The 26635-nt window shown below is 42.8% G+C and overlaps 1 protein-coding gene across 6 annotated transcripts in view; it reads left to right on the forward strand.

Annotated features, from left to right (window-relative positions):
• lrp8 (low density lipoprotein receptor-related protein 8, apolipoprotein e receptor) overlaps positions 1-26635 on the forward strand; it is a 164622-nt gene that overhangs the window by 104615 nt on the left and 33372 nt on the right. For all 6 annotated transcript variants that reach the window (XM_086224794.1, XM_086224791.1, XM_086224793.1 and 3 more), the window contains exons 5-9: positions 12651-13025; positions 15984-16106; positions 18109-18231; positions 21165-21284; positions 21773-21898. In XM_086224794.1, the coding sequence (XP_086080920.1) occupies positions 12651-13025; positions 15984-16106; positions 18109-18231; positions 21165-21284; positions 21773-21898 (867 nt within the window). The remainder of the gene's footprint in view (positions 1-12650; positions 13026-15983; positions 16107-18108; positions 18232-21164; positions 21285-21772; positions 21899-26635) is intronic.

A 26635-nucleotide genomic window follows, 5' to 3' on the forward strand; every position in this document is an offset into this window, starting at 1 on the left:
AGGGTTTTATGTCAGTGTGCATGAGGAATGCAAAGGGCTCTCTATTTTTGGTCATGCAGAAATGCTTAAGCCTGCTCATGTTAATTTTAAATGTTAGCATTATAACAGTATACAGGTCTGATGTAGCGTTTAATTCAACAATGGTCAAAAGTGAGAAAAAATACAAAATAATACAAATATTGACTGATGAGTAACAAATCAATATCAGTAATTAAATGAAATTCAATGATATGACATTTTTTCTTTCATCAGTACACAAGATGGTGTACATGTACAACATAGTGAGATACTGAACCCAAAGGTAAGAGAGAATTCATCCTAACAAAGTGCTAACGGTTGGAGCGGAGCGGAGCTGAATCTAGAGGATTTGTGATGAGGGGAGAGAACGGGTGGACGCGCAGCAGATTGGCAGGTGAGCTGGCAGGTAAGCAGAGAATCCAAGCTGCAGACGACAAGCACGGTTAACTGAAGAGCCTGGAAATACGCGAGAAAATAACTCGGAATTCGATAAAAACAGAGTGGCAGAGAGCAAGAAAGCAGCGCAGTGATTGATACGACACCATGGCGATGAGTGGATGGTAGCTAGCCTGTTAATGAGCTGATGGATGGTAGGTTTGCAGACGGAGCAGCAGGTGCTGCCATGATTCACGAGTAATCAAGGTGCAATTGTGCATTGAGAGAGAGGGAGAGAACACAGTAAATATGACATGGAGGCACAGGGGACAATAGACAAAACGTACAAGTACTGCATGCAGGCTAAAGAAAACTTAGATTTTGCTCTGATTCAGTTCAAATAAACATCCAGATTTATTAACTCATCCTGGTACCAGGGCCACCTGTCAGGTCCGTCTACAGGATGGCAAACAAAAATGGTGACATCCTATTTTTATGAAGTCATTTTGGATTGTGTTTCAAATCTTTTCCTCACCATCAGTCATGATCCAGCTCTCCTTCCTCAACCCGTCCTTCCTGGTTTCCTTCTTCTGTCTCTGTATACATTAACATTCATATTTTGTGGGGTCGCCCGGCACTGTGGTTGGGAGTGACGTCACATTGAAGTTGACGGTGTTTCAATAAAAAATAAAAAGTGGGGGAAAGTTAAAAAAACAACATTGTTTATATCTCAGCTCAATGATGATAACAATCTACGCTGTATTTTGGGTATACAAATGTTGTAGCAACAGCTACACACTACAAGCAGACTGGACTACACCTGCCCCCTTAGCCCCACCCCCATCCATACCAGTTGCACATGCTAACCTGCTTAGCATCCTGTTATAATCAGAAACCACAACAAAGCTTCAAGTGTGAGACCAGCTGTCAAACCAGGCTCCCTTGACAGAGTCGCCAAATTTATTCAGGGTCACTTGTTGAGATTTATATTAATTTTCTACCAGAAGATCTCTAAATCCTTCACACTGCTAATTTAAATCCACTGCTCCACCCTCCTCTCCCCCACCACCCTCGTCTAAATCTAAAAGTCTGATCTCCTCTGTCCCTCGGCAGCTACAATTGAAGTACAGAGAGCTTTAATTAGGGCTGCTAATTGAGCATATCCAAAGGTTGAATAAAACATGGATCCAGGAAGAGACGGGTAGTGTATTATTACATTCAGACGAGGCCTCTGAAGAAAGTTTATGAGCCTTTAATTTATGTTAATGTGAAATTGCTTTCGTTTAGGCACAAAGCCGCTTCTAGCTGTGTTTGCATGCTTCAGGGTGTTTGTGTGTGCGTGCACGTGCATGTGGGGGGGTACAACATATTTTCGAACGTTTGGTTAAAGGGGAGTGTTTCCATTCCTTTTGTTTGTTGAATTCTAATTGTACGTTTGTTTGAATATCAGAAAAGAGCCCCTTACCTGCTCACAAGTCCACTTCTAACTTCAGCAGCTATGCTTTTTTGTTGTTTTGGTGTGGGTTTTTTGGGTTGTTTTTTTTTCTTTTGATATACCGGTACATGTGCTCTGTTGAAACACTGATTTTACAAGCGCAAGAATGATTTAGTGTGTTCAAGCACACTTAAGAGAGAAAAGACACTGGTAGGAGAAGGTGATTTCCTCCTTACCTCTAAATGTGCTGCAGCTTGTTAATCAGAATTAATAAAAAGATGTCTGTCAGAGATGCAATTACAGGGTTGAGTTAATTGAATTTGTCCACAGGCAAGGGAATGAATTCCCCAAACTATTAATTAAATGTGTCCTGCGTGTGTCATTACTATCAGGGACACACAAATAATTGTTGGTCACTCTCTTTCAGTGTTTTTTTTTAATCACATTCTTTTGTCCAGTCTTTCTTATCTACTGCATACACTCTTTTGTTTTTGTGCAATGTCTGCAGAACTAGCTCAGCGCTAGCAGAAGCTTAGCTTTATCATAGAAGGGCTATTGCTGATCCTCAGAGACCTATGAAAATCATGATGTCAGGCTATAAATGTAGCTACAAATAGCATGCTAATATATAAGCCACAAAGGACTTACTTACTACCACTTAAAGTCTCCATTCCTTATATGGTATGCTCATTCAACATTGATCTGTAATGTTGGTTCTCCCTAAAGACATTGTTGATGAGTGTGTTACCTTGTACTGCTGCTGGAGTTAAAGTGATCAATGATGCATCAGCTGCATGTGCACGAATCACACGCTTCACGGGAACTTTAATACGATCATGATTCAATGCATGGTAGGAAAATTGTCTTAGTTGGGACCCTACAGCTGTTCCTAAACACTCGCATATGAAATAAAAGAAAATAAATTCACATAGGACACAAACAATCTCCTTGATAATCAGTGGTGTGTGCAAAACTGCCATAAAAAGTAATACAAATCTGTTTGAGCTTCTTCAGATTTGGGTTATGAAGTGGCTGCATGGTGGGCGGAGTAGCAGCCACCAGAGCTGAATCATTGGTAGTCCAGCAGATTGTTCTGAGATAACCACAGACTTTTGCTGTCCAGTTCTGAGCTGGACCATCATCACAGGAGGGAATGACTCAGCAGAGGTCAGGAGAGGTCACACACCCAGCACCACTGTCACCATCATATGTGGATCTTCATGTTCCACCAGAAGCGGAGCCTTCTTTTTCTTTTCTTTTTTGTAGGGTAAAAATGCAATTTTGTCACCACATGATGTTTTATTGGTTATGTGGGACAACAAGTACAGTATAATATTTGCAGATATTCCATAGCTGCCACTGTTTGATTTGATCAGGTGCCTGCAATCCGTGAGATTATATCCACCCATGAGCACGATCATCTACTTTTATATTATAACCAAATCACAAAAAAACGCAACTAAACTTGTTTTTTCCAAGTACTTTTTGTAGCTCGTGGACTCGTGAACATGAAATGATTTTAAATAATCATTCGGAAATAATAAGGTAGAATCTGCTGCAGAGCTGCGAACAAACTTAAGGAAGACGCAGTGGGAATTTGTTAAACAAAAGTTCACCTAAGATGAGGAATCTAACTGTAGATCAGGCAACAGATTTGGAGTGGATCACATTGTGTCGCAGGTTATTTAACTGATTTACAAATCAATGTATCATCACATCTATGGGATGGAAAACCAGAAGCTGAATCTCTGGCCATAGTTTTCAGGGATGTGTAATGGTAAAGGGTTGTTCTGTATGTGCTAAGTCCAGGGACCTTGAACCGTCTTTTAGGGTGTTTGGGCAGTTTTGTTTCTCCTCTGTGGGCTTGCAGACAGACTGTGAACTGAGAGGAAAGTGGGGTAAACAGAAACAGCCAGACGGTAGTCTGGAGTAGACTGACTCCTGCAGGCTCTGGGGACCTGTTGCTCTTTTCACATCAGTCACGCTGCTATGTTACATTACAGCAAGCGGCTGCTGGATCGATGCCCACCAGGGACGTGTTGGTTGGTATTTTATGACGGGTAGAGGAGAGGCCAACGCCGTGCTTGTGTGCTGTATGTGCTAGTCGTTCTGGGAGTAGGTGGCTCCAGAAAAAAGCAGCACATCTTAAGCGTTGGTGAACAAGAAAATGAATGCATGTTGTCAGTCAACTTGAGCATCTATTTGAATTGAAAGCCACCAGCTACGAGCTACATTACCAAGACAAGTTAGATGCAACACACACACACGAACACAGACACATAAACAAGGAAAATGTCCCTCCTCTGGGCATACTCACATGTGATGTGCTCTATGACCACTCCAGTCAAGGTTGCTTTACACTGAATGCAGCCTTTGTCATATTTCATTATTAGTATTGTCATTTTATAATCTCATAAATCCGATTTATGGCTTTGTTTCCTATGTAATGTGTAACAGGGCTACCTTAACCTACAGTGTTAGCTTGAGGCTACTTTTACAACTTGTGTCAAGGAAATAACTTCATGAAAATCTGCTATAACGCAAAGGTCGCAGTCACTGTATTATCAATTCTGCTATACGTTCCAGACACACAGAGGATCGATATGCTGTTTCTCTGCAGCTATAAATAGATAAACGGTAAGAATGGAAGTTGTCAGAATTTAAAAGTTTGGTGTCCAGGGAGACGAGGACAAAGAACTTAATCAAAAACAACTACATTAAAAAGAAAGCAAGTTTAAAAAAAAACCAAATCATATTCACATGAAAACACTGCACCTGGGGGCTGAGAGAAGCTCCTGCATCCACATGTGCCATCAAATCAAAATATTCTAACAAGGATTTTACAAATAATCAAAGTCCACTTCAACTCACACCTGCGAAATACGCCATACTAAAACATGTACAGACTGTGTTCTCACTAATCAGGTTTATGAGTGTACTGATAGCAGGCATTGTGTACATCTCCCCAAAACACACACAATATTGAGAATAAACACTGGACCAATCTTATCTGCTTATCGGACCAATACCGATACGTGAAAAATGACACAAATGCATCCCAGCCGTCCTCCCGTTTGATAACAGTTATGGATAAGCGCGTGTGATCATCATACAAACGGTTGTGTTTTTGTTGTTTCTGCTCTTATCTCGCTTCCCCCACATTCTTGTCCATCTGCATGGAGTGGTAGCCTCTCGTCTCACAGTTTCTCCCCATTACGTTCTCCTTCATTTATAATCCTTTGACTGCTCTCACTGTGCGCGTAGGTGTAATGTAATGGAGCACGGGCTTACTAAGAGGCTTGCTGTGCACCCAGAGGCAGTCGCACTTGTTTTGGACTCAAGCAAACCAAATCTTCCCAGCGATACCTTCAGAGGTGCATTTCTTACTCCTTGCTTTCCGTTTTGTTTGGTTGTGTTTTTTGTTACCCTGTACACACACCGCCAGGGTCACATGGTCTTCGGACGAAGGTGAAGACTTTGCTCCAGCCTCAGAGAATGCTCAATACAAGAAGACCTTTCAGTTTTAGCTGTTTTCATGACCACTAATCTCAGGAAAACCAGAGACCCACCCTGTTTGCAGGCAAGTCTGTGTTCTTGGCCTTTACCCACAATGCAATTATCCACTGAAATATGTTCTCTTGGAGCCTATTTGAATAGAAAGCTACCAGCTACTAGCTACATGACCTGTAGCTATTAGTGTGTGTGTGTGTGTGTCAGTTTGAACACAAATACAGACAGAAACGTGGTTTAAGCTGACGAGTGACATCACGCATGGGAAAACCTCGACTCTGTCATTGTACTAAATTATGGATTACATGTTTGTCATGGAGATATAATCATGACACTAAACCAAAACTACATATTATAATATATTCATAGATTTACTTCTTGACAATTACAGGAGGTGATGAAATTATTTCCCAGACAGGTGTTCAGAGTTAGCATGCTCATGTAAATTGTGTGTGTGTGTGGGAACACATGCGCTAAGATTCCAGAGCCGGAAGGTTGAAGTGATTGCTATGTCTATGTCACATGTTCCATTTAATGACTAAAATCTTATGAAATATGAAACATTTAACTAATGGCACTCACAATTCGCATGATGTCAATAGATGTACGCCTACACAACACACACTTATCACACGCCACCTGCACACACGCACAGACTCCAATTGCTTGTCAGGCGGTTAATATTCAAGTCTGCGTTGCTGTCAGATGGTACAGTGATTGAGCTGTTGAAATGTCCTCTTCTCGTCAGGTCCCTGTTGGGCCGTGTGTGCTTGTGCACTGCACGTGTGTCTGCGTATGAGCCCTCATGCACGTTCCACCCTCATCAGGTTCGCCCCCCCCCCCCCCCCCCAGCAGGTTTCTATCTTACGATTTGATCTCTCAGTCATTTATTTCTCTTCATTTAACCTACCGTTTTCTCTTGAGCTCCCGCGGCTCTACATTTCTGTTTCACCTATAGTAGCTTTTTCACCCTCAATTTGACATGTTTTTACTTCAAGAAAATAAAGTCTAACCAGTACAGGGGAATGTAAGGACTTTGTTTTGAGAAATCCAGAGGGGGTGGAGCTCAAGCGCTTTCGCATTTAAATTTATTACAGACGATGAGTTGCGTATTTATTCTCACATTTTTTTGTGTCTCATTGTCATCAGCGACGAAGTCAAGACGCTCAGGGTCTAAGGTAAAGCTCACCTTCCATCGCTGCAGTCACGGCGACCGTGATCCTCCCATCCTGTACCGCTCCTGCAGCCATGAGCTGCATCACTGGCTTGTGTGAAAATGACCCAAGCTGAAACCAGATGTTCACGTCGCTGGAGAGACAAACTGAGGGAATGAGCTGCTCAGTTGCATCAGCAGTCATCCGTTTGAATCCCTGAGGATTTGGCTTTGTCCCGTTAAGAGGTGTTGAAGGATTTATCCTTTATGAGGTTTTAAACTGATATTCAGGGTAGTACTCTTGTACTTAGGAGCCTACTCTTTCTTCTATCATTTTTAATTTTCTAATTAACTACTTTTATTTAGAACTTAACACCTGAAGTGATGACTGGAGTGTTGATGTTGGACGGCTCTTTCCTACCAACGCTCTACATCTCTAGTATCAGATACGAGCCTTGTGAACCCCAATTGGCCAAGCTGCCTTCTGTTTGTCAGCCAGTGATGAATCTATTCTGAAATTCATCTCCCATCACTGCCTGTCTGCCCATTCCAGTAGGAATAAAGAAAGTGGGCGTGCACACGTGTGTGGTGTGTGTGTGTGTGTTCCTGAGTGCTGCTGCTATCTTTGAGGCTTCAAAGGTTTAATGCTGCCAAACCTCAGATAAACAGTTTGTGAGAACCCTGGAGAGGGGCTGTTTTCTATAGGATGTCTGTCTCACACACACACACACAGTCACGTTTCCATCACTTTCGAGGATATTTCATCGATTTACATTGATTTCCTGGAGAGCTTCCGTAACTATTACTTGCCTCCCTTCCCAATAACTTCAGCCTTAACTTATCTTAACATTTAACCAAGTCTTCACCCTGATATGTATTTATTTTCCCAAAGGGGATTTGCGTTTTGTGTTTTGTGTTATGTGACTGTCGAAGCAGATTTGTGACCAACAACATCATGGCTGTATCCCTCTGCAGCACATTCTGGCCTCTGGCTCTGATCTGGCTGTTGAAGGTGATAGTGCCACTCCAGGCGCTATTTCATTATTTGATCTTCACTGCTGCAGTGGAGCTCTACCCTGCTCTCGTCTAGTCTAACCTCAAAGTGAACCTTTTAACGAGTTGGGTCAGGCATTTTGGCCTCACCAAGCTGGCCAAAGCCAACAAGTACACATGTAGTGTGTTTATGGAACCCAGATATTGTTAAAGGAAGACACACACTCTCTTAGCAGCTCTCTTCCTCTTGCAGAATTTGATCAGAACTACATTCTAGGACTTCCTGTCCTGCATCCACTTCTGTTCTCCATGCCAAAACACAGCTCCTCACTGTTCAAACGAAGATTTCTAGACATGTACAACAGCCATCTTGATTCAGATGCGAAGATGCCGGTGCCTCTGGCACTTGTCTTCCCCTGACAGTTTTCTTTTTAAATGATTTCAGGGGCAATGATGCCTGATACACAGGAAATGCTACATTAGTTAACAGTCCTAAAACACTGAATCAAAGCATGCAGATGTGAAGCACCTTGGAGCTGCGCAGCCACGGAAGAGCTGTAAAAATTAGAAATGATTACGTTTTCCATTTATGTGCTCCGTGAATTCAGCACCCTCATGAAAATCACTTGGGTGCAGACTTCAAATGGTCACCCCAAAAATGCTACAAATAGGCAACAACAAGTAATTATTTACTGGTTATTCCTCAAAATAGAACACTTCCTGCAAAGCCCTGGTGAGTGATGAAGGTTCAGTGGGTTAGCCTTCATTAGTGAGACCTCCACAGAGCTCGCTGGCTGGCTGTTTCAGAATCAATGCATCTTTTTTTCCGAATCATCAGTTGATGCTGTGCATGAATAGGAATTTCTTCCACAAGCCAAACAAGAAACACTGTAAGAACAAACAGGGTGAAAACACAGAGCCTAGCAGAGCCTAGTCATTTCTCATCTGCTTCCATCCCCAAATAAACCTTTTTTTGTTGGGTTTTTTTTTTGGAAAGCATTTAATGTGGCATTTGGCTTCTACAGAACATTGCTGGCTTGACATTTTGTCTTTGTTTTGGTGAGGCGGGGTCCTGCTCCATCTGGTTAACTTTTTATTGGAGACTGGTGCAGGTAAAGTGACAGGTCATGCAACAACAGTAGTCTCGAGTTTGCCTCAAACCAGGAGAACTTTCAGAAACTCCAGGCTCTGGGAAGGGTCTTTAAATACGCTCTTTAGTGTTTCTCTCATCAATCCTCATGAGCACAGATGGGGATTTGTTTGCAATTATCCCTGTGTATCTAACACGCTCGACTCGCCACAGATATTTTTATTGATGCTTCGGTGGGAAAGATGAGGCATAGATATTGATATTTCATAAAATAGATGAAAATGTTGCCTGTCGTCTGTGCAGCCCATTACTCTCAGCTATACCCTCAGGTGTCTGTTCTTGGTTGGACAAAGTATTTTCGCACATGGTGCTGCAAAGTTAATGTTTTCTTTCCATTTCAGGTTGTCAGAGTCGTTCCTTGGTCTCTCTCAGAGCACACCTGTTAAATAAATATATGTGTGCACGCGCGCTGCCACACCACGGCTCAGCGGGCCACATGTTAGACCAGAGTCTGATTGGATTCAACGCTCCACAAATATTCAATCACATCACATGTGTTTAGGTGTCAGCAAAACCGTCTTTTATGTGCGCCTGCATGTGCGTACCTTTAATGTGTTTTTCAGCTGGAAACAATACTGACATTACCAAAATGTCCTCTGTGGCATTTGCGGCAGTTTTATTTAAATAGGTTTTGGTTTTTTTTTTTTCCATCCATGCAGGTGAAGGATTCCCGCCTCACACAGTCTGTCCGTGTATTTTGATAGAGATTACATCTTTGTGTGTGTTTGCATGCAGTAGTGGTGTGAGGAAGAGACCACAGTTGTCCTTCAGATCAAGGTCAATGAGCTTTGCCCTATCTCCCTGCTCCATCTATTAGCTGTCCAGTGGTTGGTCGGAGAATTGATGGATAAAACGACCCGATGTTGAACACAATCACCTTCTGGTGGGATGTAATCAGTTACAGATTACTGAAAGTAATACAATGAACTTATTCTTTGTTTACTTTCTCGACTTTGTCAGAAATGGGGGTGGGAGGGTGGGGGCTTTGAATTTAGAATCCTCATGTGTAACTAACAGGTGATAATTGTTTTACTTTCGAAGGTACAGCAACATAAGGCTCACTGCTGCCAGGTCGGTCGTCTAATTGCGTCGTATCTAATCCATGTCCTCACACATCTGGCCGCCTAGATCCTCGCCGCCTCTATCTGCTTTTTAAACCTGTCCGCCTGCTGTTCAGGGGGATGGGTCATTTTGGTAGAAGAGGTTTTTTTTTTGTTGTTTTTTTCCCCCCTGCTCTCACATCTGTCAATGCATCTACCACCCGTCTGCTCCTCTGAGCGACTGTCTCCTCTCCCGTCTCCGCCTTCTCTCTGTCCTGTGTTAACGGAGAGACAGTCATCACTGACGGATCGAAGCGCCTCTTTGGTGTGTGTCGGCTGTGACATAGCCGGGTGATAAGCTCAAGGGCTTTGAGGCTGGCCGTGTCTCATGTGCTCTGTGTAGATATAGATAGTGCACCTTGAGAAAAACGCAATATCAGTACTTTTTCTGTTATTCAGTATGTGATACTGCTCAGGTACTTGCCTTAAAAAAATGTGCATTCACTGAGAAAGGGTTAAAAATTAAAGGGCCATCTTTGCACACTCAAGGAAATTCCTCATGACCAAACAAAAAACCAGTTTCCTGTGATGAACAGAGAAGGGGTCAACAACACATGTGGATATTATTGCCTCAAAAATGTTTTTAGCAGGGCAACCTTTCAACGCCACAGTTTTTCACCACGGAACAAACGGAAAACGGCGTTGATGTTGAAGTCTGGGGTCTGATGTTCGTCGGGATAGTCGTTAATTGATATATTCTGTCTCTTGGTCGGATTAGGATTAGATGGCCTTGTGATGCAATTTACAAACAGAAAGACTGAGATTTTGTGCGCTGCACTGACTGAGACGGCAGAACGACTGAGGTTCTTTATTGTCATTCAACGTACATTGATCCGGCCCCTCGGGACTCAACTCGCTATACCCCGATCAGTTTTCCTCCCCAGTTTTCTACTTCTTTTTTTTTCGTGATGGCCATGCAAAGGTGAAACAAAGGAGATTTTCTAAGAGTTTGAGGAAAACTAAGATGTCATCCCAGTTTGTTTGTTTTCTTTCCACTCACTTGTTGAATTTTGCAGAAGTATTTTGTTTTTTTTAAGTACCCACAGTCTGCATTGCCCTGCACTTCCAATTTAAGTTACTTTTATCCTTTAGGCACACATTGGGGGACCACTTTTTGCCACCAGGCTGCTCAACTGGTGAAAATAAAGCTATTGAGGACATTTCTTTTAGTTTAGGATCCCGATGGGAACCATACTAACCCCTATCTTATCTCAGGTTTTATGTTTATAGCCAACACACATGGCTGCTCAAGCTTTCTGCCTTAATGAAACTTTTAAGCAAAAAGAAAAGTTATTTAGTCCTCTTAGATGACATGAAATTTGAATAAATAAAGAAAGAAGCGGAATAAATAAAGATACTTCCATAAGGAAAAGGGAAGGTCATGTGCTGTTTTTTGTAATCACTTTATTACCAATGTTTGTTTGCAAAAACACCTTACGTGACCCTTAAACTGGCTGCTGTTGTTTATGCACTCATGTTAATTAAATTACTGAGATCTGAGTGGGGATGATTAGCATGCTAGCAGTAATAGCTAGCAGGGAATCCAATAGCCTATTATCATAATGAGTCCCCTCGGCGCTCTGCGTGGGTAGGTAAAAGAGAGAGAGAGAGAAGTGGTAATTTTGGTCGCCCAGAGAGGAGCGCAACATCAAAGGACAAGTGTGTATTTTATTTTTTTTTGTACAGAATACATGATTCAAATTGATTCGTCTAACCTGGCTGGAATTAGATAAAACTGCTGCTGGGATGTCTCGACGAGGAAACACCAGTAATACAGATACAGCGCATACAAATAAACTACTAATAAAAGCTGAATGTTGCACATCCACTTTTGGGATGCTGAGATACTTAACAGTCATACACATGAAGACTTCACGCCCACATCCTCCACTCCGCAGGTATTCACATCCACATAAGCACCCCTGCTCACTCCAGCACGCACCCGCAGCTGAGACCCCACTCGACGCATCATACATCTGTTTTAACATGCTGGACGTCTGTTGAACATATGCTCATGACCTTGCGCTGCGTATGCGTGATGTTTACTCAGTGTGTTTTAGTGTTAATTATCATTGCACCCATTCTTTAAAAGGTCGAGATAACGGGACTGCAGTCGTAACGGTGTTTATTTTCCTCAGACAATTCATAAAATGTGTTTTTCTCCATCACAGGGCTGCATGATTTCTGAAATTATTTTGGCCAGTATTGCAATTGTGATATAAGAGAGGATGCTACTAATTGCGTCATTGCTCTCGTCTAAATTGAAAACTTTATTTGAAGCACAACATGATTTTTATGGGTAACTATGTTTGCTTAAGTCTGTAAGAATAAGAGGTGTGTGCACATTATTCACTTTCAAATGGTATTTATATATTGTTTTTACACATTGTTAGTCTTTAACAGAAATTGCACCCCCCCCCCCCCCCCCCCGCACTATTGGGGAAGGCCATATTTCTTTAAAGCCCCACTCTTCAGTGCTCTCGACAATTGGCAGTTGGACACATTCTGTCTTTTACTCTCGCAAGACACCAAAAGTCCAAGAGGGAATGGGGAATATCCGGAACCATCCTCTGCTTATTAACTAAATCTTAACACCAAAGTTGGAGGAAAAGACATACAGCTGCATATTTCCCTCCTCCCCTGAGGACTTTGAATATATGCAGTGATAAGTTAACTATATCTCTCCTATAACTCACAGTTTCTCTGATCTACTCCCACATGCCACTAAAGTCAGCTTCTAAAAGAAGTTGAACTACTTTATTTGACAGCTTACTTTAGGTTCTTGAACTGATTCCACTTGCAAAAGTTATTCTTTATTGATAATTATATGTTGGGTACAGCAGGTAATCAGAGGAAACCTTTCTCCTTGAAGTCTGATCTTCTATTTTTTATCCTCTTCTCCTCAACTACTTTTAGATGCTAAAGCCTGCCCTTCCAAGGACTTTCAGTGCCGTAATGGCAAGTGTTTGGCACCAATCTTCATCTGCGATGGAGATGACGACTGCGGAGATGCCAGCGATGAGGAGAAGTGCTCGGCGCCCACCTGCGGCCAGCACGAGTTTCGCTGCAATGACTCTGAGTGCATCCCCGCTCTGTGGAGCTGCGACGGGGACCCAGACTGCAAAGATAAGTCGGACGAGTCCATGGAGCGCTGCAGCAGGAGGACGGAGCCCCAGAAACCTCGTTGTCCAGTGGGCGAGTTCCAGTGCGGGAGCGGGGAGTGTGTCCGCCTGGAGTGGAAATGTGACGGAGAAGCAGACTGCAAAGATAAATCAGACGAAGCGAACTGTCGTAAGTACCTGTGGATACACCTCATCTATGAGGATGGACTGATGAGTGGATGGACGAATATAAGACTAAATTGATTTGTAATGTAAAGTGCTTGATTTAAAAACAAATGTCTTCCAAATAGACACGGTATGAAATAATGATGTTGCTCCTGATTAAGAGAACTTCCAAATTATGGTCTCGCAGAAGAGCAGCTCGATTCTGGACAGATGTCCTTGCACCTGCTCAGGGATCAAAACAGTTTGATGAGCAAAAATTCACTGTGATAGAGGAGATTTGTCTTCCAGTCGATTGTTTGTGTCTTTTGCTGAATATTTAATAATTATTGTAGCAGTTGTAGCCTTTATTTGGGGAGATGAATCAACACATTGCAGAAAATCCTGTTACGCTGCCAAATGATTGAAGAAAGATCAATGCTAACTTTATCAGTATGATACATGAGTGTGTTGCCATGCAACTATTGGATCTGTAGAAGCAGAAGGACAAGCTGTGTGAGCTTGTGTGACCGTGTGTGTGTGTGTCTGTGTCTGTGTGTGTGTGTATGTGTGCGCGCACATGTGTGGGAGGTGAAGGTCCTTTATCAAGCGAGAACCCCATCTGGTCTCCTCTTCACACTCCCTCACACCACTTAGGGAGATGACAGCCTCACACATACTGCATGAAACAAGCACACTACACAGCCTTGCACAGAGACACAAACACACACACACATGCGCGTGGACACATATATATAAATGTTTGCAAGACTGAGGCAGCTGCAGGGACTTAAGATATGTGCAAACACGGACAACGTACCTGTACTTGCCGATAGAGTCAAAGGCACATACATAAATGAAAGAAACTAACAACACAATCAGAGAATGTTTGCACATTTTTTTGTTTGATTGTTTGATTCTTGACATGATTAAATGTATTTAACCAAGCACAAGCAGCTGCTAGACTATGAAGTATTTAATTAAGTGATGTAAATGTCAAACAAGCAAGAATCTGGCCCCCAATCTTCACATTTTTCACAACTTTATCTCCTCTGAGCTGAAAAAAGCTGCTAATTTGGGAAGCTAGCCTTGTCATGCACATATTCTTACTTTTATTGAAACATAGATTAATAAACCTATTACAGCGACACTTACAAGCATGTCTTGAGCTCAGAAAGACTTTTTTTTTAACTCTCCTGCATTACTCCTTTGAGACTCCAGGATACAGAGCGAGAGCCATATATGTTTATCTGGCTTAAAGCTAATGGCGCCACATCAGCAAGTTGGAGCTACTGTACCAGCAACTGCCAGGCTGAACCACAAACACTTTGATTTGAGCTGAAAACAAGCAATTACACGTCTGGTTTGGGGCAGTAAACTGGAAAGATAAAATAGACTTTTTGGTAAAGTACCACTTCAAGTCTTGTCTTTCATTTTCAAAGGTCAAATGTATCCTTGATAAAGGAGGTAAAAAAGGAAGCTCTCTAGCATCTTTTCTTAGCATTGAGAGAATTCTGTCAGCGCTCATCATGGCTGCCACTTCGATACTTCTGGGTCATTTCAGGAACCTTCACGAGCACCTGATGGGCTGCTAGAGCCACTGGAATCATCGTTCTCTATAACCTTGTTCGTTCATTTCGCAAAAATAACGCCATGATCTGTGTGCTCTGTGAGGCCTGTGAACGCGCTCATCAGTGTGTCAGTAACTGTATGTAATCGGACGCTTGTGTTAATTAATATATGGCGTTCTGAGGTGTGTGTGTGTGTGTGTGTGTGTGTGTGTAATGTAAATGAGACAGCAGAGCTCAGCTTCGGGAGGTGCGACACTTCAATGCAAATGAGAAGTGTGAGAATCATCGCGCGTCTCTGGTTTGTTCTCTCCTCCTCTGTTCCGTAAAGGTTTGCTCATTCCCACAAACCCTTTCCCTGCTTATTATCTACCATCATTTGAAACATCTGTCTCAATCTTGTGTTATTTTACCGACATACTGAGACAAGTGGATGGGAGAGAGGTGACTGGGGGTTCATGTAAATGAGAAATAGTCACATTGTATCTCCGGTTGGTTCTCTTCTGTCCCCACGGTCAAAATTTCTGCAGATGGCAATCCATTATTATTACGATTCATCCTGGGGATTCATCGTAATTAGCCGAGCTCAGATTCCAATCATTTGGCTGAGAGAACGTGCACATTTTGTGATGGCACAGGATTGCGTGTTCCTCACTCCACTGATTTAAGTATTAACATGTGTTTGTCTTTATTTGTTGTTCAAGCTTTTGAAGGGCTTGCAACTTGTTTTTAAGTTAGGGTGTTTGGATGTGTTGGCTCTCCCACAGGTGTAATTTGGTAGATTTGTGGTCTGCTGGTGTGTTTGGTGCATTATTTTGTTCTATAGTTTCTGATACAGTAATTGTGGGCTACATGTTTCTGCAGCCTCCACAGCCATCAATCTTGTCTGCCTCCATTACCTTGGCAGGCCCCGTCCAAAACACCTCACCTGAATGATTAAAAAGCCAGTTAAAAAGATGAATGAGTTAAATAAAACTGCCCTTTCGCTGTAACAGCATGTCTACAGGTTTGAAAATACACCAGGGCTTTCTGATTGAAATATTTGATCAAGTTAACGACATCATTGTCCGTAGTTAATCACCAATTAATCACATTTTCTTACCCGATGTATTTTCAAAAGACACACTCCTCAAGTGTTTAATACACTCACCGATGTGGGGGTGGATACCTATCCTTTCTCACAAGTTCCACTCCATGAATCTTCACCGGAGAAACTGTTTTCAAGCACGTATAAAACAACAATCAATATACAGTAAGTATTCCCAAGAGGAGCTAATCTGACCGCACATGTGGAATTTGAACTCCCAAAGCGAGACTCCAGAAAGTGTTAATAGAAGCGCTTATTTCTGTTTTGGAGTGAACATCACTCGGAACGTCCAGAGAGATTTTAACATCTATGTCTGGTTTATGTTCTCCAGCCCTGCTTACGTGTCGACCCGATGAGTTCCAGTGTGGCGACGGCTCCTGTATTCATGGCTCTAAGCAGTGCAACAAGGTTCATGACTGTCCGGACTACAGTGACGAAGCTGGCTGCGTCAACAGTGAGTGTCAGTTCAGGATTTTTTATTTTTTTTTTTACTGTCCCACAAGGAGGGAATTCGATTAAGAGTATGGAAGGTAAAACCAGAACCCCACATAATGGACACTGGACATAACTCACTCAAAATGTGTCTATTATTTTTAAAGTACATCAAACTGTTGGACAGGCAGTCATTAAAAGTGCTGCCGATGAGTGAACACATTTATTGCACTTGGAAGAGAATAAAAAATTGATTTGTTTTTACTCTCAACCTGTAGTTTTGCACAGAGGGGACAAGAGTGGATTCTGGGGCGGGTGGTCAGAGATGCCAATGGCTGTCCGAAACTTCCATTCTAAGTACAATTGGCACTCAAAACTGCTAGGGGGCAGCATATTTCCAGAAATGTAAATTGTTCACCACTTTTTTTTTAAGAAACAAGGAAAAGTTGATGTCTGCAGCATGAGCTCTGGATAAAATCATCAGTCCGTTTAAAATCAGAACAATTTGCTCTGGTCCCAGACTTTGGTAAGAAAGATGAAGTTGCTATAATTAGCTTCTGTCTGTAAGTTGACTGGAGTGGAACGCTGCTACGTCACGCTGCTACGTCACGCTGCTACGTCACGCTGCTACGTCACGCTGCTACGTCACGCTGCTACGTCACGCTGCTACGTCACGCTGCTACTGCGGCTTCACGCTTTTGAGCAGAGAAGAGTGGCTGCTGCAGGCTTGTTGGGTTCACACGTTTATCCTGTCAAATGACTACGCCTGTCAAGAGAACTGCACCACTTATTTTGCTGGCTTTTTCAACAGGAATGATTTTTGTTTTGCTCTGTGAGGTTCCCGTACCAAGACATTAAGATACGATACAGGTTAAGACAGACTCAATAAACCGTTTATGATGGAAAGCCATTAGGAATTATCCGTTTCTGCAGGCCCTTTTTGAAGATTGCAGGTGACAACGAAATGTAAAATGCAAACAATGTGTGCTAACTTCCCCGGACATTTTTATAATCAAGTAATGAAATCTGGGCTTTTATCTCTCGTCTTCTACTGCCAAGAAAAATGGTGATGCGTGCAACCCTGTAGAGATGTAATCTGTGTTTGCAAATCATCAATTCCTATTTATACTAGATAATTATAATAAACTGCAGTCTTATGCCACACTTCATTTACTCTTGAAATATTTCCAATTAAAACTTGACATGGAATATAAGAAGGAGCACAGATGGCTGCAGTTGGCTGCGCTTGTTGAATCTGTCCCATGAGAAACTGTTTATTTAAATAATTTACTGATATAAAACTTAAACACACTGCTAACAGCTTCTCTAAACAGAAATTTTAAAAAAAAGTGGACAAATGACTTTATGCAGTGAAACACACTCATATCAATACAGTTATTTTATACATTGACAGACACAGAGTATCACCTCTGAGAATCACATGTGACTCCGTGTTAAAACATTTATTGCTTTCAGGGGAGCCGGGGTCTCTTTCCAGGGCCCCGTCTCCCCGATGATTCACATTCTGCCCTACGTACATTTTGTATGGAACCTGCAATCTGCTGTTTTTTTTCTGGCTTTTTCCCAGTTAGTCGCTTGCATATGATATTTCATGTAGTTTTGTTTTTTTTTTTCATGTGGCAGATGCCATGTCAAATAATCCTGAAACATTTGAAGTGCATCTCTAGAGAGTTTCCAAAATGACTTTAATTGCGATGTTTGCAACACATCATACTTGATTTGCCCAACAAATTGATTTTATACGCCAAAAAAAGTAGATGGTTTTCCTTTTGGACCTACTTTCACCACGAATTAAAATGTGCTGTTACTCATTTGCATCCTTGTGGAGGACTGAGTTTTGCATTGCCAGATAATAACTCGGCTCACTCTGCAACTTGGTTCACCATTTAAAGACTTCTAGCTGAAGAGGAAAGTTGTCGTCTGCTACCCACTTAATTAAAAAAAAAAAAAAGAATACAAATTTGTGAGTTAAATTTGTGTTTTTCACTGTCGCATCTTCACAGTAACAAAGTGTGACGGGCCGAGGCATTTCCGCTGTAAGAATGGGGAGTGTATCGACAGCGGCAAGGTGTGTGACAGCGTGAAAGACTGCAAGGACTGGTCTGACGAACCTGTGAAAGAGTGCGGTAAGACACACACAAACACACACACACACACAAATAAACATACACACACAATAATGAAGACACTCACTAGATCGTTCACTGCCTCATCACTAAGCACGCGCTAGTGTTGTAGCACTGATACGCACTCATTTCCAGGCATCACTGTCTACTTCAGATGCGGGTGGTCACTCCTCTCAGTGAGAGAAGCTTCATTTGATCAAGGCAGGGTAAATCAGGACATTTCTCAACTGCCTTGTTATGATCAAAGAGCCAAGTGACTCTGCCCTCTGGTGCGATCTTAGCCAAGAAAACGTGACCAGACTACATCAGCCATAAGGAACCACACTGATTATCCACACACCATAGATAATTACCACTTAGCGAGCTTCAGTCACGGATTTCACATCACAATCAATGCAAGCCAGCCGCAAACAGAGTGAGGATGTCTGAGAAAACGATACCAGTTAATAAAATCTATCAATCTAGGTAGACGCATCTCATATAATTGCTATTGAAGGCATTTGTGTTGGATTAGTGAAATTTTAAGCAAGTATGTGTACAAGTTCCTAGAGTGGGAACTACTCAATAAAACTGCACCTCGCTGTGAAGGGGGTCAGTGAGCTGTCCGTCCTTTCAGCCAGCTCCAATCACAGGACTCGTGGATGTACACAGTAAGGAGATCACCCTGGAGTCATATAATTAATGGTACACATGTGCCTTTGTTTTGACGTATTTGATTCACAGCCAGGAGAATTGTTTTGTTTTTTGTTTTTTTTCACTGGTGCAGTATCAAGTTAAAACGGTTAGAATCAGACGTTGATTTAGACTTTTCCTGACGTCAAGTTCTCCTCAAGCATGTTTGAGCTCATTCATCTTTTGACATGTTTTGTTTTAACTGATCCCAGACTTTGTTTTCTGTCTTCAAAGTAAGTCGAGCAATATTTTTTGATTGCTAGAAGTAGGTGGAAGAGGAGAACTTTTGAGCGTGGGGACTTTTAAGTTTGATGTTCGGTTAACCTGCACCTCACCAAAATCAGGTTGTGTTCCATCTTGTACATTTTGCAAAAGTACAAGTACACAATAACTTACCAACACGTGTGAGCGTCTCATCCCCGGTACCACCGGCACTGAGATGCCCTAGTATCCGCCTCTGCTCCTCTCAGAATAGATTTTGGCAATTGGTCGCAGGGATTTTCTCCCATTCAGCCACAGGAGTGTTACTGAGACTGGGCACTGCTGTGGAAGGATAAGGCCCGTCTCAGAGTTGGCATTACAGATTTATCCCAAAGGTGATCAGGGGGTTGAGGTTGGAGCTCTGCAGGCCAGTCACGTTCTTCCAAATCCCCAAATCTATAGAACTGATTTATACACTGCAGCATCACCATATATGCTATATACAGAAAAGAGCCAAGCAACTGATGGCCAAGCCCCCAACTAGCAAAGAACACAACAGTCCAAAAATATTGGAGGGGATGTGGAGGAGGTATCGACATGCTTTTGGCCATATGGTGCATTCCTCTGTTGGTGCCTAGCTAGATGAAAATGAATGACAGCCAGCCAGATGTAAACTATATACTGTGTGATGTAAAGCACAAGATATTCTGCCTCTTCTAGCTAGTTACGTCGCGGGAACTGAGTCTTTGGTGCCTAATCGATAGAACAGCCTCCAGTAAACGTCTGAGATCCGTTCGGTGATGAAGTGGTTTCGGGGGAATATAATTTAACAATTTTTCATGTTTCGGGGGTCAGAAACCGATCAATGCCACATGAAAAACCACTTACAAATATTTAGTGGACTCTGAATTTAGCGTGGCTAAATAGATGACTGCTTATGGGATCAAATATAGTGATTCTATACAGGCATCGAGAAGCCAAACTATAACTAATGCAAGGAGGGGTGAGGGGGGGGCCGTGTGCCAAATACTGTCTCAGGGGAAGGCCCACTATCTGAGACCTTGAAAACCCCTGCTCAAGGATATACTGGACAAGAACAGCAGCTTGCAGGTGGAACCACGGCAGGTGCAACAGGAGGCCTGCCGCACACACACTCACCAAGGCTGTGGCACTGCAGTGTTAGTGTGCGTTTGCTGCGGTGGGAAATAAAACTACCACAGATCAATGAGTGACTCTGGAATTCTGGGAACGTCCTTCAGAGGTGGGGCATCGGTTCCTTGGCCCGTCCATCTGGCCTCACACATTCCACGTCGTCTCACGTTTAATTTAAGTTCAGTCTCGTTCTAATTTCTCCACACCATTTCCTCTTGTCTCTCTGTATCTATTCCTGCACTTTTCTCTATCTCCCTTCCCGTCTGTCTCTCACCGTCTCACAGCAGCACCTGTAGCTCCAAGCTTAAATCTTTAATGTAAACCGGTAATGAAGTACCAGCTTTAGCTTTCTGCAGTGATCCCTCTACACTCCCTGGAGAGGAGTTGAAAGACAAAGAGATAAATGTAAGCGTAGAAACAGATTCAAAAGAGGGGACACGCACAAAGGGAGGATAACTAAACGGGAGTCCAAATCTGTTTGGCTAAAACAAAAAGAAGGGGAGTGAGGTGAGGATGTGTAGCCGTTGTGGTGTGGCACCTGGTGCGTGTGCCCATCCTCCCTGTTGGAGAATCGATTGTCTGCAGCAGTGGTTCCCTGTGGGTCATGGACACACACACACACACACACACCACAAGAATACACAAACCCCTACCAGTGTCTCTCTTTTATACTGCTTTGAAGCTCACCGTCTGTTCTCCTTTTGAATGAAAAATTGATGTGTGCACTAAACCATTTGACAGGGCTAAATTATCTCAACTGCCGGCAATGATTCAAACTGTCCTCTCACACGTACTTTTGCCTGTGTTGTTGTTTGTTCTTGCTGTTTCTTGTGCCCATCCACACTATGACTAATAACGTGTTACCCACTGTGCCTCCTCCTCCTTCTACGTTCTCTCTCTCTCTGCAGGCCTGAACGAGTGTGCAGACAACAATGGTGGCTGCTCCCACATCTGCAGGGACCGGAGAATTGGTTATGAGTGTGACTGTCCTTCTGGGTACAAACTCCTGGACAAAAAGACTTGTGGAGGTAAAAAGAAGGGTGGGGGGAAAAAAAAGAGGGGAAGAGAGTTCACGGCCTATACCGTGTATGAAAGTCTCTCTTAATCCAAAGCGCCACATTTTCTGTTTCTACTAATATACAATAAATATCTATGAGTGCTTGAAAATGATTTGTTTGGTTTTGGACACAGCCAGGAAAGCATTTCTCGTGCCTCACATCCCGGTGCTAAGCTTGACTAAACACGTTCTAAATCCCGCTCTCGACAAAATACAATTGCTATTGATCTTCTCATCAGTCTGAGTTTGTTGGCAAACAAGTACTTCCCAAAATGCTGCACTGCTTCATGGTTCCATTTGAATTACGATGTTTACACATGTCACCACAGTCTGTCGTCTGTTGACCTGAATAAACTAGCTGGGAATTCCAGCCAATGTGCACCTCCTGTACCTAACTAGATAGCAATAACCAAGGTTTTGTTTTTAGTCTCAGTCTCAGTGACATGTTTCTCCGTACAGACATTGATGAATGTGAGAACCCAGATGCCTGCAGTCAGATCTGCATCAACTACAAAGGGGATTACAAGTGTGAGTGCTACGAAGGGTACGAGATGGACCCTGCCTCCAAGACCTGCAAGGCTGTAGGTGAGTCATTCTTCACACACGCACACCAGGGAAAGTCACGTGCTGCCATGGATGGATGTCGACACTAAAATACACACCGGTACGGTCGCCGTAAGCACATGGAGAAACCATCCATGTGTGGACACCCATTACTCTGTGATTTCAGAAGCCTCGAGTTACCTAGTCACATCCTACACTGCTATCTCACTGTGGGACCCTCTGAATGGGGAGGCTTGCTTTGTATGCAGGCCGTGCACAGCCGTCCGTGCAAAGATAAATATTTGCCATCTTTTTCTGCAGTCCTCACTAATGAAAAGTTTGCAGCCAGCTGCCTCTGATCTCCCTGGAGTTTTAAAGGAAGGATGTGGTGGGAGAGGGTTTGTCCGCTTGCTGAAGGACACAGGCTGGGTCTGTACCCCGCGCTGGCTTAGGTAAACACAGCAGCAGCAGCAGCAGCAGTGGAATGAATTTTTTAAAAAAAAAATCATGTCCTCAATCCGCACCAGGAAAGATTGCCATTGAAAAATGTCAGCCTGAATCCTTAGGTGAAGATGAAACTGTTGCCTGGTTTGCTACACCTGTCTTCATGTGAATTCTGCGGGTTTTTGTAATCACGCCCCCACTCACTCACTCACTCACACACACACACACACACACACACACACGTACCATTACAGCTGGTATTGCTGATAAAGAGGCGTGCTGTCAACAACCACTTAAATAACTGCAGATTAGTTTTAACGTTGACAAATCAGAACGTGTGACGTGCTGTGATACACAAAGATATTTTAGCGCTGAATCCAGCATCCGTCCAACTGCTGGTGGAGCATCTTGACATTAGAATGAAGTTAAAGTCCAAGTTCCTGTACAGTTTGGCGATGACCTATGACACAGTTCAGTCAGAAATGACAGCAGCAGTACTACACTTTAGAAAATCCCAGCGGGCACAGCCGTGCAAACTGTGGCTCCTACAAACACAAGTTCCCAAGAACAAAGGTGAGATTTCTTCTCATTGATTGCCGGATGTCTCATACGTTGAAACAAATCAGTACATGACATGACAGTGTGGAGGCTTGCTAATGCGATGAACTTTGAGGTTCTAACATCTTTTTTTTTTTACATGACCGAATATGCAGCACAAAATACGTGATATTGGCTGTGTGTTGCAAGACTTCAGCTGTCTGGACAGCGGCAGATAGCTCCAAGAAGGAGCTGAAAATAGATCAAAATCCAACTCATCCTTTCTATCTAGGTGTGTTGCAAAACATCCCGTAGTCAGTGCTTGCTGTTAACTCCATGGAGAGACAGCCATTTTAACCATGTCTCACAATGACCCTTTGTCTTACGCTGGGAATGGAACCTTGAACTGATTTAGTTACATGGCGAATTAACCGAAAGTGGGGAAAAAAGTATTATTAGTGATTACCGCCATCTGTCTTAGGTTAGGTCATTACAGCTTGAACTGGTCTGGTAATGAGAGCTTAAAGCAGAAAACAGCCTCACTCTCAAGCTAAGTAGCATAAAACCACCATTGATTGCTGCATGTCTCATCTGATTCTCCATTACTGCGGGGGGAGAGTAAACACTCCCTCAGAAACAAGCACGTTTATTACTAGAGAGAAGTGGCGAGACCAGGAGGGAAAATGTGCGTGGATTCCTAAATATCTCCATCCTCGTGAAGGAATGGAACCATGCATCTGGATGTAGACCGTGGCTCCTCTTTCTTAACGAGCCGAATGAGAAAGAGGGAGCATGTTGCTAGGATTGCAGGCAGGAGGACCAGCGCAGGAATCAGCCAGCTGCATGATCTCAGCAAACTTGAGATTTTGTTTTGACAGAACTATCTTTTTTATCATGATTGTTATTATTTTTCTCGTTCAAAATCTCCCTTTTTCCCTTTTGTGAAAACATCAACTGTACAGGTATTCAGACTATTTCTGGGTGCTGGCTCTTCAAATTATATTCTTATTATTGTGGAAGTTAAACCTCCAAACCACACTTATGTAAGTGTCATACACAGAACTTGTGTAGTCCTCACTCTCATGTGGTGGTGCTGATTCTTCATGGAGGTACTGATTCTTCATGGAATGATCCAGAAAGCAGCTAAATGTGTACAAGAATAAAAATATTCTGAGATGCAAAAAAAAAAAAACCCAAAGAAAATCAAGACAGGATCGTGACAACAGAGAGACAGAAAACGTAACAGGATTATTGTTTGTGTTGACGTGTATTTATTCAGAAGCACAAATGGGAATGGAACCACGAACTCAGAGATGCCTGCTTTCTGAAGCTGGAGTAATGTGGACCTAATGAAGCTACACTCGGCTGTGAACTCATTCCAAGACACACACACACATGCACACACACACACAAACACACTTGCACACACGCCAACAGATATTTACATACATCTACACTTCAATCTCTCCAATGCAGATGCAGTTATTTTGAGAAGTCATATCAACATTCATACACAAAAGCAATTTCTCCGTGACTGATTGGCCGTGGGGGGGCGGATACATGTTGTGTTCTGTCACGTGATGACACGTGAAAATATCGTTGGTATACGCTGACGTTCAGGCTGCAAAATACCAGTCTGTTATTTGTGCTTCTATCAGAGACACCAAGTCATGGCTTGAGGATTTGCAGGGCTCCTACAGTCTCATATCGATCACCTTCTGGCGTTGCTCTTCTGGTGCCAGACCAGCACTGACAACTTCCTAGAAGCTAAATGAAAACCTCTATGCGACGTTTTCTGCAAAGTACAAGTGCATTTAATTGTAGTCACAGCATAGCTCTGCAGACTAATTTCAAAGTAATGTAGAGGTGCTAGACGAGCAGTGCTAATTAAAAGCAAAGTCCCAGTCATAATGCATTCCCACCTCTAAGCTGCTGTATTTATGCGCGTGTGTATGTTTGTATTATTACATGGCACCGTCCATTAAGTCCCCTGAAGAAAGCCTTGCACTACACTAATTGCTTTCATTACTTTTGTGTTTACACTTTATGGGCGTGATAGCACTCACTCAGTCCTCAGCTTGAGTTATTATTGGTTGTGTGTGAGAGGAGCAGCTCGTGTTAGCGGCACAGAGAGGTTAGCAGGAACAGAGCGGACGAGCTGCACAGAGAGTATTTCCAGCTCTGACCGGCCAGATGAGCAACTTCCACTTCATCTGCACATCCAACTGTACACAGTTGTTTGAAAATGAAAGTTAAGCAGACATCTAGATCAAACCAGATTATTCTAGCCTTGACAAGAAAGGGCAATCTTATAAATAATCTCCAGGGAATACAGCCATCACACCCCTTACATCAGATAAATGTCACTTCTGGGTAATCTGTGTTCAGCCAGCAGCATTAGAGATTTTGATTCAGCTGTATGGTAGCGCATGTGATTTTTTTCAGGCAACAAAGTTATAATTTTGAGTCACAATATGCGGTCGGTGGCTCGAGTGGCGCCTGGTGATGTCTGTCCTCATCCTGGTCCAGTGTGAACATGATGTTTGCAGCTTTGTGCGGTAATTCATAGATTATAAAGGTGATTTCCTTTTAGGAGAGAAATGTTGGTCTCGCAAATTTAAATCTAACATCAAAGCTTCTTTATTTTAGTAACCGCTGATGCCCGAGGACAAAGCTCAGTCATCACTTTCACAACTAAAGCATTATTTTGCTCTGGAGATGCTTCATATCCAGGTCAGTTCACACAGTGACAATCCTGAGAGTCACTTCAACACAACTGACGATCTGAGAGTAAAACATTCCAACAGATTTTACATTCGCAGCAACGTCATAACAAATCCGGTGATTCGAGAAACACAGAAACACGAAATTGCTGCAAAATGGAGGATATTTGGGAAACAGAACTTGATACAAATATACTGTAGGTGTTCCACACAGGAGGCAGGTCTCTCTGTCGGGGCCTCAGACAGCTGCCAATCTCAAACACACCAAAGATCAAATTGGAAGAGCCCTTTTGATTAAGGAGAGATTCATGTAATCGGCTAGCTCATATGCTGCCGTGGCTACTGATATACTGTACAGTAGCATTTCAAAAGCTCCATCTCCACCCTAGCATCCCCTGGAAGCCCAAATCTGTGTTTCCTTAGAGGTTACCATCATCCCTCCCTTCGCTTGAGAGAAGGAAGAATTCAGAAAGCAAATATGGACGTTGTAATAACCTGTTACAGTATCATCCTGGAACTCTGTCAAGCCAGTGGCGACCAAGAGTATAATCATACCATCAATTACAAGAACCAATCAGGAGCTACACTGCCATTCCAGGGCAGAAGAGCAGTTATAACACAATCCTAATTGGTTTGATGACTTTCTAATTTCTCACAGTAGTTCAAGATAGGAGGGCATCCGGACTGTTAAGCTTGCAGGATAAGAAACGTCTCATCAGGCCATTTCTTCTCTCCTTATATGATAATCATCAGCTTGTTTGCTGAAAAAGATACAGCGTGCAACCTTTGTCAGGTGCATCAGAGGTATCATAGCAATGGACAAAAACACGGACCTTCCAGGGCAACATTGTGCGCCGTTGAGCAGGAAACAGTTGAGCCCTGGCAAGTAGAGATCAGAGCGAGAATGTGACAGTACAAGAGGAACGCATTATCTGTACATACACAAACTGGTTGAAGAAGCAGGGCACGCTGTCACAACAGTGCAGAGGAATTCTACGAACTCCCCCTGGACCAAAGTCTTGCTTTCTTTTGTGGTCTTGTTTCCCTGCCTTGTTCTACATTGTGCTGCAGGCGT

The sequence above is a fragment of the Aulostomus chinensis genome, chromosome 14 (assembly GCF_037954235.1).
Source record: "Aulostomus chinensis isolate RoL2024-O1b breed Wild chromosome 14, RoL_Achi_v1.0, whole genome shotgun sequence".
In the NCBI taxonomy this organism is placed as follows: domain Eukaryota; kingdom Metazoa; phylum Chordata; class Actinopteri; order Syngnathiformes; family Aulostomidae; genus Aulostomus; species Aulostomus chinensis.